The 16521-nt window shown below is 47.8% G+C and overlaps 7 protein-coding genes across 8 annotated transcripts in view; 2 read left to right on the forward strand and 5 right to left on the reverse strand.

Moving 5' to 3' along the window:
• The window catches only part of LOC117641050 (protein sickie-like), a 135763-nt gene extending 132427 nt beyond the window's left edge, over positions 1 to 3336 (reverse strand). The window contains exon 1 of the mRNA XM_034378149.1: positions 3123 to 3336. Coding sequence (XP_034234040.1) covers positions 3123 to 3137 — 15 coding nt within the window. The 5' untranslated portion in view covers positions 3138 to 3336. The remainder of the gene's footprint in view (positions 1 to 3122) is intronic.
• A 1405-nt stretch (positions 3337 to 4741) lies between these two features.
• On the forward strand, positions 4742 to 6356 carry LOC117641616 (rab-like protein 2A). The gene is made up of 5 exons (XM_034379102.1): positions 4742 to 4982; positions 5113 to 5222; positions 5303 to 5494; positions 5573 to 5670; positions 5768 to 6356. The coding sequence occupies exons 1-5, from the start codon at positions 4870 to 4872 to the stop codon at positions 5858 to 5860; spliced, it is 606 nt and encodes a 201-aa protein (XP_034234993.1). The 5' UTR covers positions 4742 to 4869; the 3' UTR covers positions 5861 to 6356.
• LOC117641613 (histone-lysine N-methyltransferase SMYD3) lies at positions 6132 to 10621 on the reverse strand. 2 transcript variants are annotated; one of them, XM_034379098.1, is made up of 9 exons: positions 10250 to 10621; positions 8483 to 8654; positions 8335 to 8404; positions 8119 to 8246; positions 7835 to 8011; positions 7576 to 7755; positions 7374 to 7494; positions 7125 to 7287; positions 6132 to 7045 (listed from the first exon to the last, which is right to left on the reverse strand). In XM_034379098.1, exons 1-9 carry the CDS (start codon positions 10366 to 10368, stop codon positions 6838 to 6840), a joined length of 1338 nt encoding a protein of 445 aa, XP_034234989.1. In that variant the 5' UTR covers positions 10369 to 10621; the 3' UTR covers positions 6132 to 6837. The 2 variants fall into 2 exon arrangements, with proteins under 2 accessions (XP_034234989.1, XP_034234990.1); XM_034379099.1 differs by lacking the exon at positions 10250 to 10621 and adding an exon at positions 9802 to 10219.
• A 174-nt stretch (positions 10622 to 10795) lies between these two features.
• Positions 10796 to 12942, forward strand: LOC117641614 (E3 ubiquitin-protein ligase FANCL). The gene is made up of 9 exons (XM_034379100.1): positions 10796 to 11039; positions 11113 to 11232; positions 11314 to 11370; positions 11480 to 11782; positions 11876 to 12029; positions 12110 to 12237; positions 12326 to 12541; positions 12634 to 12705; positions 12799 to 12942. Exons 1-9 carry the CDS (start codon positions 10926 to 10928, stop codon positions 12832 to 12834), a joined length of 1200 nt encoding a protein of 399 aa, XP_034234991.1. The 5' UTR covers positions 10796 to 10925; the 3' UTR covers positions 12835 to 12942.
• On the reverse strand, positions 12870 to 13926 carry LOC117641615 (NADH-cytochrome b5 reductase-like). Its single transcript, XM_034379101.1, has one exon. The coding sequence runs from the start codon at positions 13889 to 13891 to the stop codon at positions 12926 to 12928; it is 966 nt and encodes a 321-aa protein (XP_034234992.1). The 5' UTR covers positions 13892 to 13926; the 3' UTR covers positions 12870 to 12925.
• Positions 13927 to 14110: 184 nt separating this feature from the next.
• On the reverse strand, positions 14111 to 15037 carry LOC117641617 (histone chaperone asf1-like). Its single transcript, XM_034379103.1, has 4 exons — positions 14902 to 15037; positions 14613 to 14812; positions 14381 to 14525; positions 14111 to 14268 (listed from the first exon to the last, which is right to left on the reverse strand). The coding sequence occupies exons 1-4, from the start codon at positions 15004 to 15006 to the stop codon at positions 14143 to 14145; spliced, it is 576 nt and encodes a 191-aa protein (XP_034234994.1). The 5' UTR covers positions 15007 to 15037; the 3' UTR covers positions 14111 to 14142.
• Positions 15038 to 15149: 112 nt separating this feature from the next.
• Positions 15150 to 16168, reverse strand: LOC117641618 (GTP cyclohydrolase 1 feedback regulatory protein-like). The gene is made up of 3 exons (XM_034379105.1): positions 15879 to 16168; positions 15443 to 15537; positions 15150 to 15342 (listed from the first exon to the last, which is right to left on the reverse strand). Exons 1-3 carry the CDS (start codon positions 15912 to 15914, stop codon positions 15186 to 15188), a joined length of 288 nt encoding a protein of 95 aa, XP_034234996.1. The 5' UTR covers positions 15915 to 16168; the 3' UTR covers positions 15150 to 15185.
• Positions 16169 to 16521: the final 353 nt, after the last annotated feature.

Genomic DNA, 16521 nt, shown 5'->3' on the forward strand with positions numbered 1-16521 from the left:
CTGCCCCATTGTTGCGAGCGACGTCTGCACTGCCAATGCACTGCCAAATGCATTGCTTATTCACGCGGCGTTGCCTCATTAATAGCTGGACGAGTCGATTCATTGTCCCGCGTTTTTGCTTGTTTTTGTTGGGCGGGTGGCTGTCGGCCCGTCGGCGAGGCGTTGGCCCTCGGAGCCCTCGAAGCGCCAGGCGCCAAGCACCGCATTAGTTTTCATGGTGCTAAAGCAACCCTTCGCGCGGCGCCCCGGTGGCGCGGTCCGCGGCGGTGCGGCTGCCTTGCCGTCGGCCAGCGTCGCCTCTGCCTGGCTGCCTGCCTGCCTGCCTGGCTGTCTGCTCGGGCTCGTCACCGCCGCCTGGGGGCTCGCCTTGCATCCTCTCCTTTTCTAATTGTAACTAGCTCCGTAAAGAAGCGGCCGAGAGTAGCCGAGGGCCGCAGGAGGAGGCAAACAGCAGCAGCGCCAGCCAAGCCGTCGCTCCGTCTCTCTCGCACGCCCCGGAACGCCCCGGAACGCCCCGCGAGTGCGACAGAGACGGAGCGACAGGGGGTGGGGGGTCGACGGCGGGGCGCGGCCCCTAAATCCACGCGGAGAGTCGCCGGCGCCACCGCACCTCGCGGCGCTTGCGGCGCTTGCGGGATAAAGACAGCGAAAGAAAGGCGGGCAAACACGGCCACAAATCCTCGCTCCTCGAGATGCAGCCTAAACCGGGTGGCGGGGGGAGCGCGCCAGACGCGGGGGAGCGGCGCGGCCTCATGCCGAAACGGAGCTTCGCCGCCCTGTCTCTCTCGCACCCCTGGAGGACACGAGGCGCCCCGTGCGTGCGAGAGAGACAGCGCGAGCAAGCGCCGTTTCGGAATGAGCCTGCACGGCTGAGGCAGGGGCCGGAATGAGTCGAGTCGCCCGGGGCGGGGCGGGGCGGGGCGGGGCGGAGACAAGAAGCGGCCGGATGCTGATGCTTCACTTTGGCGCCTCGGAACAAAACACGCGGAAGATGGTGCGGGGAAAGGGGGAGGGAGAGAGACAGACGCTGCACAACTTTGTCACACCTTCGGCCCCGCGCCCGAGCCCCGCCTCGTGCACCCCGCCTCGTGCGCCGCGCTGCACCTGTCCAACTCGGTCCGATTTACGGTCGCCTCGGGCCTCGAGACTCGAGGACCTGCAGGGCCTCCTCGCCGGCCGGGCTGGCCGCGCCCCGCGCCGCCCCGCCCCGCGCCGCCCCGCCTCGCCGTCGCTGCACCACGGCAAACAGACCAGCTTGGCCGGCGCCCCTCCCCGCCCCTCCCCAGAAATGAGTTGATCATCGACAAGCCCCCAACGTGACTGGACCCCGAACGGAACGACTGCCGCCGCCCTGCATCGCCAAGGCGCGCCAAGGGGAGGGGAGGGGAAGGAGAATTTGGGCGTGTTGGCCGTTTTTCTCCCCCATTGACGGGGAGGGGAGGGGAGGGGGCGATGAAACATGGCGGGCGTGGTCCATCGCATGAGGAGAGGCTGGCAGCCAGTGGCAGCCAGTGGCCGCCGACACGCCATGGACACGCCGCCGATCGGCACGCCGCCGCTTCGCTGCTTCGCCCAGTGTAGTAGCCGCCACGCCAAGCCGCCGAGCTAACGGGCACGCTTCCGCTCCGCCCCGCCCCGCCCCGCCCCGCCCCGCCCTCAGCCCCTCAGTCCCGCGCCGCACGAACAAGTACTCGAGCCTGGAGTGGCCGTAATGCTTTGCGCCCGCAGTGTGCCCGCACCTCTCACGTGCGCACGTGCACACACGAGGCTGCGGAGCGGCGGAGCGGCGCGCTGCGGAGACTGTGAGGGGAGCGCCGCGCCGCCCCGCCGCGCCACCCCGCCGCGCCACGCACGTTCAAAAGGCGTCGTCCTGTCTATTACGAGCCGGAAGCAGCCACAGCGAGCCACAGGCCGCAGCCACACTGCAGCAGAGCGGCGCCTCCCCGAAGGCGTCGGACGCGCTGCACGTTCGCCCAGTCGGGGTAAAGGTGCCCCACGGAACACGGTTTGCAGGATGTGGCATCCACAGTGCCGAGCAATGGCACGGTCGACGCGCAACGACGAAAACGGCCGCACGCCGCGCGTAGCCTAGTTGACGCGACGGCGCCTGCTACGTCTACCGACGCGGCCACGTTTGACGCGATGCCTGCAACGAGGCCTACACTGCCTACACGTGCGCGACGCGACACGGCGCCCGCCTTTGGAAGTTGCCTACACAACATTGCGGCAGCGACGTGAGGGGAAAGTACTAGAGAAAAAGGGAAGTAAAGAGGTTCCAGCAGGCCGGCGGGGGAAAGGGGGAAGGGCGAACGGGAGGTGCGCACACGGAAGCTGCTGGCGGGGCGGGCCGGGGCGGGGTGGGGCGGGGCGGGGGATGACGGGTCCCCGTGAGCCGAATAACAATGTTTGATGCGTACTCCGGCGGCCAGGGCGGCCGGGCACGGCGCGGGGCACATCTTGCCCGGAGACAAGCAGCGCGTCCCTTCCGGTCTTCCCCCTCAATCCTCGCCCGAAATGCCTGGGGGCCTCGATGGGGTGGGTAGTACCAACAACCACTAATAATACTCAAGGGCCTGCGGCAGCATCCCCAGCAACGCCAAAAGCAAAGGCAAAGCTAAAGGCACGGCCTATGGTGACACCACGGTAAGGATGTCTCGAGGGTGTCTACTGTGCCGCCCTACACCGTGGGCGGAGTGAGGTGCAAACTTTCGGTATTTTATGTTTCACAGTTCGGTTCACAGTTCGGCGGCGTTGCCTCCCCTGCCTGGGCGCTATTTTCCGGGCCGTCGCGGGTACTTGAACGCGCTCCCATTCGCGCCACGGCCAGCGCCACGCCACGCAGCAGTGTGGGGGAGCCAGGGGAGCGCATCTGCTGTGTTGGAGTTTGGGGCGTTTGTCCCCCGCAAGCCCCCCCCCCCCCCCCCGCGAGCCGAGAAGTCGTTGCCGCCACCTGCCGCGTAATTGAAGCGGCGAAGCAGCAGCTTCCCGATATAAATCAGTAAAGTATCGCGAATGTGGTGCCGGCCCTCGTGCCGGGCCGCCACCGGCACCGGCCGCGTCTAGCCGCGTCGCGTCGTCGGCGTCGCCAGTCCCGAAGTGAAGCAGCGTCTAGCAGCACTCACCGTCCGCGCCAACATGTCAGCATTCCGGCCGCAGCCGCCAGCAGTCCACGCGGGGGCGCCCCGTCACGTCGCTCTGCGATGCGGGGGTCCAGCGTGGCCCCATCTTCTGTGACGCACTGAAGCCCCGCCGTCTGCAGTGGCGACAATGACGTCCAGGTGCGCGACGCTTTTCTCTTACAATGGCTGCTCTTCGCGTGTTAGGAATCCCGCAGTGCGTTCCGAAGCCCTTGACATTAGTTTAGAATTCGTGCTAAATCTTGCCTAAAAGTGTGCCGTTGGTTGGTCGGCCGCGGCGCGTCAGGCCAGCCGCACTGACGTGGAGCGGTGACTCAGAGGCGGGGCTGCGGGGGCGTCGTCGGGGCGTCGCGGCGCCGGCGGGGCGCAGCAGGCGGGGCGCGCCGTGGTGCAGCTCGTCGCGGGGTCGCGGGGGCTCCGGCTGCTCCGGCACGCGCGGCTCCGGCGCGGCTCGGCGGGAGGGTCGGGACTGACTGCGCCGCGCCGCCGCGCCGGCCGGCAGGGGTGCCGGGGTGCCGGCAGGGGCGCGGAGAGGGGCCCCGCGAGGCGTCTCGCCGCTGGAGGGGCTGGAGGGTAGAGATGAGGAATGGGTTGGCCCGGCGGGCCAGCGCCACTGTTGCAGTGGTATCGGCTGTGACAGTCCGTGTCGCCGAAGGTGGCTGGGCTAGCCGAAGATGGCCGAGCCCACGGGCTCGGCTCAGCCCGCGGGCTGCCGGAGCCGAGCCAGGCCGGGCCTGGGTAGCTGGCTGGCGGGCGGCGGCCGCCGGGCGAGCCGAGCCGTGGCCGTGCCGCCGGCGTGCTGGCCGAAGTAGCCGGGGGGAAGAGGGCAGAGACGAGATACGAAATTTTGAATGAATGACAACAGAGCATAACAGTAAACACTCTATCGTAACCATGGAAGGGCTCCTCGCCTCACCAAATAGTTACAATTCGCAATGTGATTCAAATTTCCGAGCGCGCTTCTCGGTAGCGTGGTGACGTCAGCGCCATGCTGGGCCGCGCCGCAGGCAGCTCGCTAGCTCGCTCCCGTCCCGTCGCTTGCTGCCCGGCCCGGTGCCCGACTGTCTTCGTCATCCGCGTCTGTCCGTCTTCCCCCCAGCCGAGCCGAGCCGAGGCAGCAGCCCTCCAGCCCGCGGGCTGGGCTGGGCCGGCTGGGCCGGGCTGGGCTGGGCTGGGCTGGCGGTAGCGCTGCGCAGCCCGCAGCCCGGCCGGGCTGGCCCATTCCTCAACTCTACTGGAGGGGCTCACGCCGGTAGGGGCGCGTGCTGCCGGTGGAGAGGAAGGGGGAGGGGGCGGTACTTCCCCGTGCGTCGGACGCCGTCCACAGGCTGTGGACTCTACGTCCACCGTATGACTTTGCGGGAAAGTATTTCTTTAAGGACTGTGCGTTAAGCGCGCCGCATAATTTCCGTGATTAGCGAGAAAGTGTTTACTCGCGGCTTCCAATCACCCACTGTCCTCCTCGTCCTGGCCGTACTTTCTGACCCCGCATCGCGGCCATCGGCGGCCATCCCCTCATGACAAGGGCCATGGTGGTCGAACCTAGTCGAACGAGTCGAACCGGCCTGACCCCGTCCCCCTTGGTTGCGCTCGGCTGCCGCGCTGCCTTGCCTGCTTTGCCTGCCAGTCGGCCGCGCTCCACCAGGTGGCACGGACGACGGCGCGCCCAGCCACGCGGGGTCACGGGATCAATAACTTGATTTAGTCAAGGCAGTGGAATTTTTGTTTGAAAATGGACGCCGACGGGGACGCCGACACGGTGCTGGACTACGACGGCAAAAGCGCCAGCGGCACCGAGGCGGTGAAGGTCATCTGCTTGGGGGACAGCGCCGTCGGGAAGTCCAAGTGAGTCCGGGGAATGACGTAAACGGCAGAGGGTGGCGTGGCTAGGATAGCGTTAGCGGCGCCGTGGTCGCGGTGCCCCGGCCGGTGGCCTGCATTCTCCGGCATGACCTCTTTACTGATCTTGTTTCAGGTTGTTGGAACGGTTCCTGCTTGACAAATTCAAGCCGCAGACGATTTCGACCTATGCTCTAACTTTATACAGATACTCGTCGAAAGTTAAGGATGTTGATGTGATTGTTGGTGGGTCTTCTGTGGTTTTTAATTATTCATTCATGGACTAGATCTATCTTAATGGCTTTTTCTTTTTCGTCTTTAAACAGACTTTTGGGACACTGCCGGCCAAGAGATGTTTCAATCCATGCATCCATCATACTACCACCAAGCGCATGCTTGTATTATGGTATTTGATGCAACTCGCAAAATAACTTACAAAAATTTGGAGCGATGGTACAAAGAGCTACGTCAATATAGACCCCACATACCAGTCTTTTGTGCTGTCAATAAGATTGATGGTAATTTGCAACTTCTACACAGTGCTTTGAACATGAATCTGAAGTGTGTTAATGATTAAAAGTTCTCTCTCTCTCTAGCAAATATGGATGTGACACAGCAGAAATTTGCCTTTCCTGAGAAAAATGGCATTCCTCTGTATTATGTATCAGCTTCTAATGGTATGAATGTTGTAAAGGTAAGGCTCAGCAAAAAAATACTTTTTGTGGATGTAGAAAATGCATAAAAGAATTTACATTAGACAATTAAGTTGTTTTCTATTGTTTATTTTTCAGCTTTTCAGGGATGCAGTTGAGGCAGCATTGATGTACAAAAAAGATCCACCAGATGTAACAGACCAAATATTTCAGGAATTACAAAGATTGTGAGAAAATTTGTGATAACAACACTAGAATATGACGAAAAAGCACAGTGAAAATCAGAGAAGAAAAAAGGCATTTAAGATTTTAAGGAAATTTAAAAAGGGTGGAGAGAGAAGAAAAATCTGTCACTGATATGGGACCAAATTCACAAAATCCCTTGCTATTGGAATGATCTCAGTACAAGGAATTGCGAGAAAACAAGGCGTCCAAGAATAGATAACTTACAAAGAATAGTAACAAAAACAAAAACTGATAAGAACTTAAAATAACTTTGTTCCTACAGTAAAGACTTATTGGTCCATCCTATAAAATTATTGCTAGAGAATTACTGTTAACACAATCAATGATATAAAAATGTACTTCTGAACAGAACTGCCTATACCTGTTGATATTTATTCATAAGTTTTTAAATTGTTATCAATGTTACAAACATCATTTTTGTTATTGTTTAGCGACTGAGGAATGATAATGTAAACCAATAAATGAGGCAAAAAGCATTGAACATGACTTAGTTAATTGAAACATCCTTCGCAAAATACACAGACCATCCTTTGCATTTCTACGTAAACAAAGGATTTTTATCTTCGATTGAATACAAAAAGAAACAATCTTGCGCCTTGTACACAGCCTACCATTCTCTTGATCCTGATACATTCTTGTGGTCTGAGATATTCAGAAAATTGAACAATTTCTTGGAACATCTTGGAATGCAAGCCACTTTCATCCTACTTGATATTGTGATGAAAAGAGCAGAATTCTTTTCTACATGACAATCATAAGTTAAATCAGTTAGTTTTAAAACACATCTTCACACCAAAGACATCATTCCATCCCATCCTCCGATTGAACAATTATTATAACCTCTATCACAGTTCAACAACACCTTTTAATTGTCTAACGTCACACTTAACTCTAACAAATCAGCCCTATACTACATACCAATCAATGAAAAAATAAACTTGATGATGCAGTCACCTGAATGATCACCTCAATTCCTCACGAGCTTGAGCAATGAGGGGTAGGAGATCATTCCTGTAGAGAGGATGTCGTTCACCATGAGTTATTTTCAAAACATTCTGCCCTTTGATCAGCCAGTCCAAGGCCTCTTGTACACAGTTAAGATAGAGGCTCAGCTTGCCAAGCTTTAGGTACAGAATCCCCAGGAGAGGATGTGTGCTGCCATAGTACTTCCTGGAAGAAACAACAGTACGTAGTATTTATTAAAAGGTTCCAGGTCCACAATAATAGAGGCTGTTCGAAAGTAACTAACCTGTAGCCAGGCTCAACTTCTTCTCCAAGTCTCTTGGCATCCTCCCATGAGCCAACATCGATTGCACTTTCAAATGCAGTATCCAGAGCTTTAACTCGAAGTAAATTCATTGGATGAAACAGTCCGTTCTGCTTCTTTAAACATACTTTACAAACATCTAAATCTGTACCAAATGTTAAGGAAAATCATCAAACAATCAAAAACTAATATAATACGGTGACTGGTATGTTAACAGTCGAGAAAGGATACAAGCAACATCTTTCATAGACTGCAAGTGTTGTTGTGAGAAATCCACAATATCAAGGTATTCACTGATCTGAGCAGGTTTAATATGTTCATTGCACTTGGTGCACAATTTCCCATATGTTTCCTGTTTTGAACAAAAAGGGCATAAGACAAAAACTTTTGAGCAAAACATACACAAGTATGAGTTTTTAAACAAAACACAAACCGTTTGAAAAATGGGAACTGGCTCCCCACATTTGACGTTTGGACAAAGCATTGACCTCTGAAGCTCTAGCTCTGAACGATCTACACAACGGCTACATTGGCAAAGGAAATAATAGGTAGCTTGCAAATCTTCTTGTCGCTCCCTTGCAGAGTTGAGCAAATCAACATATGTAATGAACACCTGCAGAAGAAAGAACAATACAATGCAGACACCTCTTTGCCTTTGCAGAAGGAGATAGGACTTTCTTCATTCAACTTACTTTGCTCCAATCCATCATGGGCATGGTCTGCAGTGTTCTTATGTGGATTGTGGTGCCAGTGAACACTGCAAGGGCCGTCGGGTCACAGGAGTGGTCAATGATAGATACGCCCAGGTAAAGTCCAGTGCCGATGCTTACCATCTCTGGATCTAAAATGTTAAAACCGTTCACAACCATCTGAAAAAAAAAACAAAAAAACAAAGCAACAAAGGATAAGTTTTGAGGCTAAAGTGCAGCATTTAATAGGTGGTTGAGTTCAAAGTATTTAAAGAAAAGCAGCTTACCCTTCCATATATTCCTAAAAGCTCAGCTGAGTTGGGGAGTGCACCCTCACCAAGATATTCCATCAGCACAGCACATAATGATGTGAAGTGCTCCATCCTCTTTGAGTCCTTTTTAATGTCAGAGTAATCTGAAAAATACGGTAACTGTGTGTCTTTAACTATGCTTCCAATAAGACTTCATGAACATTGGAAATCTAGATTCAACATGCTACATACGGGACATGAGATCCTTGAACATTCTAAAACCTGTTTTAGAATAATAACTTTTTTCTTTATCTCCACCATTCTGAAAACAAAAATAATCATCCATATGAGAAAATACTGGAAATAAATTTTCAGTTCAAAGCAATGCCAAATTTTGCACCTGTAATCGAAAGATTATACGAGCTAGGAGCCTGGCAGCATCAGGAACAATCCGTGGAGAAACTCGTCGAAGATTAGGACATTCTTTTTTGTGTATAGGCCAAGATGCTTTCTGGCACTCACGCCCACAGTAAAAGACATACTTGCAACCTGAACACTGAGATAGTTTGGTTCTGTGGGGAAAAAAAAGGGTCATAGGACTTATTAGTGATTTAAAATCCATCAATGTCCTCTACAATCAAATTAAAAATTTACAGGAAATAGGACAATAAAAAGGAGGAAAAACAGGTGCACAAGTTGGTCAATGGTTTTATCATTTATGAGAACTATTTATGCCTTTTCCATGGTGTCGAGAGTCACAACGAGTGACCGTGTTAAAAAACGACTACTCTACTTTAGAGTACAAACAAACAAAACTTGTAAGAATCTCTGATAGATTGTACTAAAAATTATTAAACAGTGACAACAAATTTTATCCTGCGCTGAATTATTTTTGTATCTATCTGACGTCCTGTAGTCTCAAATGAAATTCTCCACAATAGAACCAGGTTCATGCACAGGATACAAAAACAAAATAAATAATCAAAACACAGGACAGTTAAATTATTTGAGTCTCTTCAACCATGCTTCATTTCATTCTATTTTTGGCCCGTCCCGTTTATTTTTTGTAAAAAAATGACGGAGGGACGGGCATATAGTATGATCCCTGCTGTGCGTCCGTTCGTTCGTCCGTCCGTCCGTCCGTCCGTCCGTCCGTCCGAGGACTTCCCGTGGTCCGATCTTGACCAAATTTGGTATGCAGCCTCCTTGGGTGACCCTGAGAACCGCCCGGTGGCAGCAAATCCGATCCGAGCCCCGGGGGCGCTGCTGCAGGTGCATCATGGTCTACATGGGGTCGAGGAGGATCTCGGCAACGGATGCAGCTAGGAGGGCATGTAGGGGTATTTTTGGAATCGGGACGACGAGAGAAAACCAATGGTGCCAGTTTCGAGCGAATCGAAAAACTTCGGACCCGGGTTCAAATCCCAGCGGAGTATTTTTTGAACATTCTTTTTATTCGAGTTTTTGCATTGTTTTTGATGTTTTCGAGGGTGCTGATGACGAAAACGACATTTATTTTAACCCCAGACTCAGGTTTAATTCCCGTCAGGGTCAAACATGGGCGAAATTCGTACGTTTCTTAATGTACGGGACGGGCCAAAGTTGCCGATGTATATCGCTACTTTTCCTGTTATTAAATAATAGGTTGAAACACATCAATGCAAACAATGCGAGGCATGACAAATGCTCCACCCATGCTTTGCATAATGCTATACCCACTCAGCCCAAAGAGAATCCATATCCCAAATCCCCTCATCATCTGAATCTTGACAGTCCCATGGGAGTCTGGGGCACAGTGGGAAACGCTCTGGTCTAAAGAAGGGAAACAGCAAGGTAGGGAAAACATGTCACTGCCGGGAAATATACTTTGTTACCGTACACAAATGAACAAAGTTGTAGAACCCATTGAGTAGAGCAAATAAAAATATTTTCATTAATACAGCCGGCCTGAAAAAGATGTGGAATTAGTGGTTTCTGTATCGCTGAGGGTAACTTGACAAAAACTACTGATCCTTAAACAGTGACGCCCTCAAATCAAATACATTTTCAATTTACAACATCCAAGGAGTAAGAGTGTCAATATTCATACAAAAGTATGTTGTGCCTTATTTAGCAATATAATGAAGGGATTATTTGTAAATAGAAGGTTAGGTGACTTATGTATTACCTTTCAAAGCAATGATCACATCGTTCCCCTTGAAGCTTTGATTTCAATACATGAACAAAAGGCTTTTCTGTCAACAGAGTAGAGCCAGCCAACACTGAGAAGTCACTTTTTGTTTTCATTCTTGAAGACCGAAAAAATTATGGGTAGGAGCGCAAGAGCAGACGGCTCTAGTGGTTCCGACTATTTGCAAGTGGCAGCACCCAAAATAGAGCTTGCCTCGTCTATTTTTAGTGAAAGGCTGACTGTGGCGAGATGAACGCGATTTGTCATTCGCATTTCATCTCGTGAGCGCAACGAGACAAATTTAGACGAGTATGTCTTGAGTTCGTCAAGCAACTGGTGATCTCACTGCGCTGTGTTGACAGCCACTAGAATGGTCTGCGAGGAAACAACAATAGCAGCAGACGACAAACATGGAATGTGGACAGAGATCAAAGCGCGCTTTGCCACATAAATTAAAATTATAAGAATTTGACGCAATAAATAGTAAAGAGACTTATTGTCCTCAAAGTTAACAAGGAATTCTGAGGTTTCGCGGTAAACAGACGCAAAATATGACCCTGAGAAACTCCCCCACCCCCACCCCCCTCTCATCGCACCACTAACAACCGGCGCCGAACAACAGCGGTTTCTGCCTCAAATTTCTGAATGAAATTTAGAGTTGAGTGTTTCCAAAATGACATCGTCCGACTTGTCTACACGAATACAGATGGAAATTTCAAAATTATTTCCATTGTTGGTACCTACCAGCCCAGATTATACCAGCTATCAGGGTTTCTTAGAAGTAGAAGTAAGGCTACAGAACACTCCTGCTACGTAAAGAGAATTGTAAACCGTTTAATTAATCAGATATCTTTTTACAGGGTGCTTTATTTCGTGTGTCCATAGTGGCACCTAACTACCCTTATTCCACAGGTGTAGTTTTTCATTCAGAATGGAAGTTGTCAGAGCTTCTAAGCAAGGATCAAGACACACTAGCCAAGGTATAATATCTTCGTTTGTGCACCCCCTCCATGTCAAGAATTTCGAGTACAACAAACATGCAAATTTTTTGGTGGTTTCAGTGGGAAAGGAAGGAAATGCTCTTGGATTCATTTCTTCAAGACCTACACGGACTGATTGTAGGTTACTGCAGCATAGACCCCTTATTTATTTTACTGGCTGCAAATAGACTTCCTTTTTAACAAGTACCAAGATTATCGAAAGTTCCTTCTTATGATTTACTTTCAGATTCGCTGTTTGGAAAATGGTGGGAATTCCCGTCTAGATTTAGAGAAAGATTCCATTCCATTCGAGGAACAGCTCGACAACCTGCAACATTACAGTGCCATTATTTCAGAATTAAAAGAGCTGGGAACAGCTAATATAGAGTCCTTAAGCAGTGATTTACGAGATATTGCCATTCAATATGAGGACCAAAATGGAGAAGATCATGTGATGAAAGTAAGAATAAGTAATGATGATACTGGAAAACTTAGTTTTGAAATTATTGACACAGACTTACCAGAGAAAATCATTAAAATACTTCAAAAGGTTAGTTCTATGAAACAGAAATCGTTTCTACATTTGAAATTAGCCCAAGAAAAATTTCTTTGTTCATGTTAAAATTTTCAATTTCTTCTCCAGGAACCAAACATTACCAAAGCATATGGAGCCTTTTGTGAACAAATTAGTGTCCTAAATGGTCTCTGGAGTTCCTTTACTTTAATAGACAAAAACTGCTGGGTTTTAGACCCAATTCACCCACGGAAAGCTGATATGTACAGGAGAATATTTATTTGTAAGTTACAAATGAATTAAAACAGAAGAAAGTTAGTGTCATTTTATTTTACTTGTAAAACTTATGTTTTTTTCTTTTAGCGCCTCCTAGTGTTATGGCTCAATTAACATGGGATCCATTAAAGCCTAATCAACCACCAGAAATAAAATTTCAAGGAGCTGATGCTGAAATAGACACCCTTCGATGCATCTATGAGGAACACTTAGAGGTACTGTGTTCACTCCTGCTGTGAAGGATTGCAAGTGAGAGATTCAATTTGACTCATCACCTCTTAATTTCTGGATTTTATTATTAAGGATTGGGACCAAGAGAGCAATGTTTTGGATAATTTGTGTTTGGTGCTGCAATTGACAAGCCTGCCTCAACCACCGCCTCCAGAAACAAATGCTGTCTCCCAAACTGTTGAGACTGGAGAGTGTAGCATCTGCTACACTGTACAATTAGAGGGGAAATTGCCAGAAGAATCGTGTGGAAAATGTCTTACCAGTTTCCATACAGAATGTTTATATGAAGTAAGAGAATTTGTAATACTTTCCTTCTGCAGAATGATTGCAGCAACTGACCAGCCATTAATTCTGTTCATTAATTTTGATTTTCTTTACAGTGGTTAAAAATGATGCCTGATAGCAGACAAGTGCATGGACACTTAAGTGGACCTTGTCCTAACTGTAATACAGTAAGTACATTTAATTTCAGTACAATAATAATTATTATTATTATTAGAGTTGCCCCAAATCAAATCAATATTTTGTTTCTTTCTCTCCCTCAGATCATGAAGTGTCCATGTCCACATGCCTTAGCCTGAGGAGGAATGATGGTCTATGAAAAAAGTTCCAAAGGTTTACAGATCAAAGCTTTAATTTAAATCATTAACTGTTACCAAAATTACATAAACTTTAATCAAAAATGTGTATATGTTCAGCCTTTATACTACACTTGCTAACAAACTGATGCATTTCTTTGCAAAACTCTGGATTCCCACAAATGAGAACCCAAGTATTAGTGCTATTACATTTTAACTCGGATGCAATTGCATCTTGGCCCAAACGACCAGTCTTTAATGTCTCTCCATACAAAGGTTTACAGGTACTTGCACAACTATGGGGTAGATAAATGTCAGCACTGAAGTTCCAAAAAGACCGAAGGGAATGGATTTCCTCTCTTAAAATTATGTTGGCCTCATCTTTACAACAGAATAAAATTTTAATTGTTGTTTCATCCTCCTCATTGTTAACAATATTGGAGGCTAGAGAGTACAAAGGTGCTATGCCTGTGCCAGCACAGAGCATTAGAAGGCGTCTAAACTTGTTAGGCTCATAACTAAACCCTCCATAAGGCCCCCGCCAAAAGGTTATGTTTCCTAGAACCAACTTCTGTATAAACTGAGACATTTTGCCTTTAGGATACATTTTAATAACAACATCAAAACACCCCTTACTAGTTGAAATAGGTGTATATGCTCTAGTAAAATGATTTTCTTTGCCTTCTACAGTGTCTTTCCCTTGTAATATTAAATACTGTGAAGGTTTTAAATCCAAATTGGTTTCTAGGTCTCTGTACGACATTTCATCAGAGTCACTATCTTTTTTAACTGCTTGGAAGCGGAATATACTAGTGTCATTTGATAAAGGTTTGATAAAAGCTATTCTGAAAGGGCTGTACTTGGTCTGAAACAGAGCAGGTTCATTAAAAGATCTATTCACATCAAATCCAGCAGCACCCAATTTCAAACGATTGCACTTATCTTCCCACTCCTTTACCAAATCATCATAAACATCAAGTATGCACGGCGTGCAACCACTATTACAACAATCTGAGGGCAAGGGCTCCTCTGGGCGGTCTGGCAGCAAAAGTTCAGACATGATGCACTAAAAGGGACTGAAAAGTCTGCCCAAGAACTCAAGATGAACACTAAAATCAGAAGCTAATAAAAATAACTTAAAACTGATCACAGCTTAGCACTCTTGAAAAGGACTGTTCCAAGTATCACATTAGGAAATATCTATATCAGGAGATTTCATGGAAGTCTTCTTGGTAAATTTTGCAGCTTGACGATTTGCACATTGCAATAAGGGGTGTACCTCAAACATGAAGCTGTAAGGGCCTTTCACTGTCACTGCCTTGGCTCCAAACCGTTACTGTTTGACTGGAAATGATTTGAGGAACACGGCTCATCTGACATTGACTCAACTCCATTTTTGCTTTCTTCTGGTTTACTTTGCACATCATCCCAATTGATCTGAAACACAAAACAGTACAAGCTGCTTGAGATCCAATTATGACATAACAAGAAAAGAAACACTGTAGTCACAAGGTGCTAATAAATAAAACAGTTACAAACAGTAGCTCACCATGAATCTTGTCACTCGTGGATTAGAAGCAAGAATATTTCTTTGAAGTTTGTCAAATTGTGGCAAAGCTGGAGGTGATTCACGCAGTTCAGGGTCAACATAATCATTGTTTATGTAATAACCAACACGAATAAATTCTTGATTTCTGAAATATGAACACATAGAGTAAGTGCATTACAACGTACTCCAGGTTAAAGGATCACTGCAAAGTGTGATAGAATACTTTTCTCACCTGTAGGAACAAGTCAGAAGCAACACTGTGACTCCAACAACATCACCCACTGGGATTTTTGTGGGATCTGGAGCATCAGCTTGAAACACAAACATGTGCCTTCCCTCTGGTACAGGTCCTACATACACTGTGTCAAGAACCTGATCATGCTCTTCGCTTTCCGCAGAACCCACATAAATTATACGCCACTCTAGATCCTCCTTAAAACAAAATCAATTGGTTTATTTTATAAAATAACTACCCAAGACTAAAGTTATATAATAGAAAAGATACACATTATGTAACATACCTGTAAATCCTCTACACATTCAAAGGTTATCTCAAATTGAAATGGATTAAAGAAGGCTGATGGATTATCCAAGACTGCCACATTTATGATATGAACTTTCGCCATCAGTCTGTCAAATACCACATTACCTTTCTCGAGAATCAAGAACAGGCCTCAAGAATCAAATTTTAATAGAATTCAAGTGTCTAATACAGATACAAGTAAGATGAGCTTTTGATCTGTAAAATCTTTTTTTATGAGAAACTCTCACAGACACCACAAGCTTCTCGTAATGGGTACGCAGACTACTTGTCAGATTCTTCTTCGTTGGTAGAAGTGGGCGATTTCCACATGGTCCACACACATGTCTGGCCCATACCACTCATACCAACTAAGCTGTAACAGCGTTTCTCAAGTTGATTGAGAACCTGGCGGACATTTAGGTCCGTCAAATAAGTAGAGCTGAAATGTGTGACAAGGGAATTAAACCGTAAGACATGTAACGCAAAAATGAAGACATAAGCTTGATTCACAGAAAAAAAATGAATGAAAATCAACTCACAAATTATTTCCAGGCTCTGTGACTTTTCTTGCATCTAAGTACTGCATCAGTTCAGGATCCGAATGTTCGTCTCCAACAAAAGTGGGTCCATTTTCCTGAGGACAAAACAAGCAGCAAAATGTTACAACATCAAAATGCTAGGACAATTCACATCTAACTCTAATGCCAACAGACTGAAAAGAAGTTTCTGGAGGATCAAGATTTCACAAAGGAGCCGAGGAAGACCACATACAACTTATTGTAAAAGGAGGGAATTGACGCGATAGGAAGCCTGCTGGCTGGAGAGTACTGTACGAAGCAACGCAGAGCTAATTATGAGGAAAATACCCGATGTGACAAGCAGTAACTTTTAAGGAAAGCAACGAAGTACCAACGCCGGTTATGCAGAAACATAACCTATGTCAAATCTTTGAGGTCGGCCTGGGCGAAGACTCACAAGCCGAATTTGGGTGGTGACCAACACGTAAGGCATGGCAGCAAAGGACGGTCAAGCAGCAAGTCTTGGAGACCACTGAATACGTGGGCCGAACCCGCTGGCTCGCTATCAGCATCGCACTTCGTAGCCTTGACCGACGAAACAAGTTTGGACTTGAACTCTACTTCTTTTTGCCCACGCGGAAACTTTTTCCCCAAGACTCCATATACCGGTCGAGCGTTCTTTATGAAACAATGCCGAGCATCGAAAAATAAACGACAGCACAGCCCGGATACAACAAACGAAACAAAACTTGACATAAACCTCGAGATATCAGATCGTTGAATGAAGAGCCGAGCGGATTGGAAAAGCCAAGCCGTCAACAAACGGTTTGAATTGAATTGGATTACCTATCTTGGCTCACACAAGAAGCTCAGAAGCCCATCATCCAATTTCAGCGAGAGAGAGTTGCATAAAAATGCGTCATTCACAGTTCCAAACATGCAGCCGACTGACTCGACGAAGTGTTTGGAGGCCTGGAAGATAGGCAACACATTCGACACGGACTGCCCTTAAACCTGAAACTTGTCATCCCTTCGACGATGACTCTTTGCATGTGCATTGAAAGCAGTTTTCTATTTGAAAGGAGGCAACGTTTTAATTC

This window comes from Thrips palmi, unplaced genomic scaffold (assembly GCF_012932325.1).
Source record: "Thrips palmi isolate BJ-2018 unplaced genomic scaffold, TpBJ-2018v1 HiC_scaffold_15, whole genome shotgun sequence".
NCBI classification, from domain to species: domain Eukaryota; kingdom Metazoa; phylum Arthropoda; class Insecta; order Thysanoptera; family Thripidae; genus Thrips; species Thrips palmi.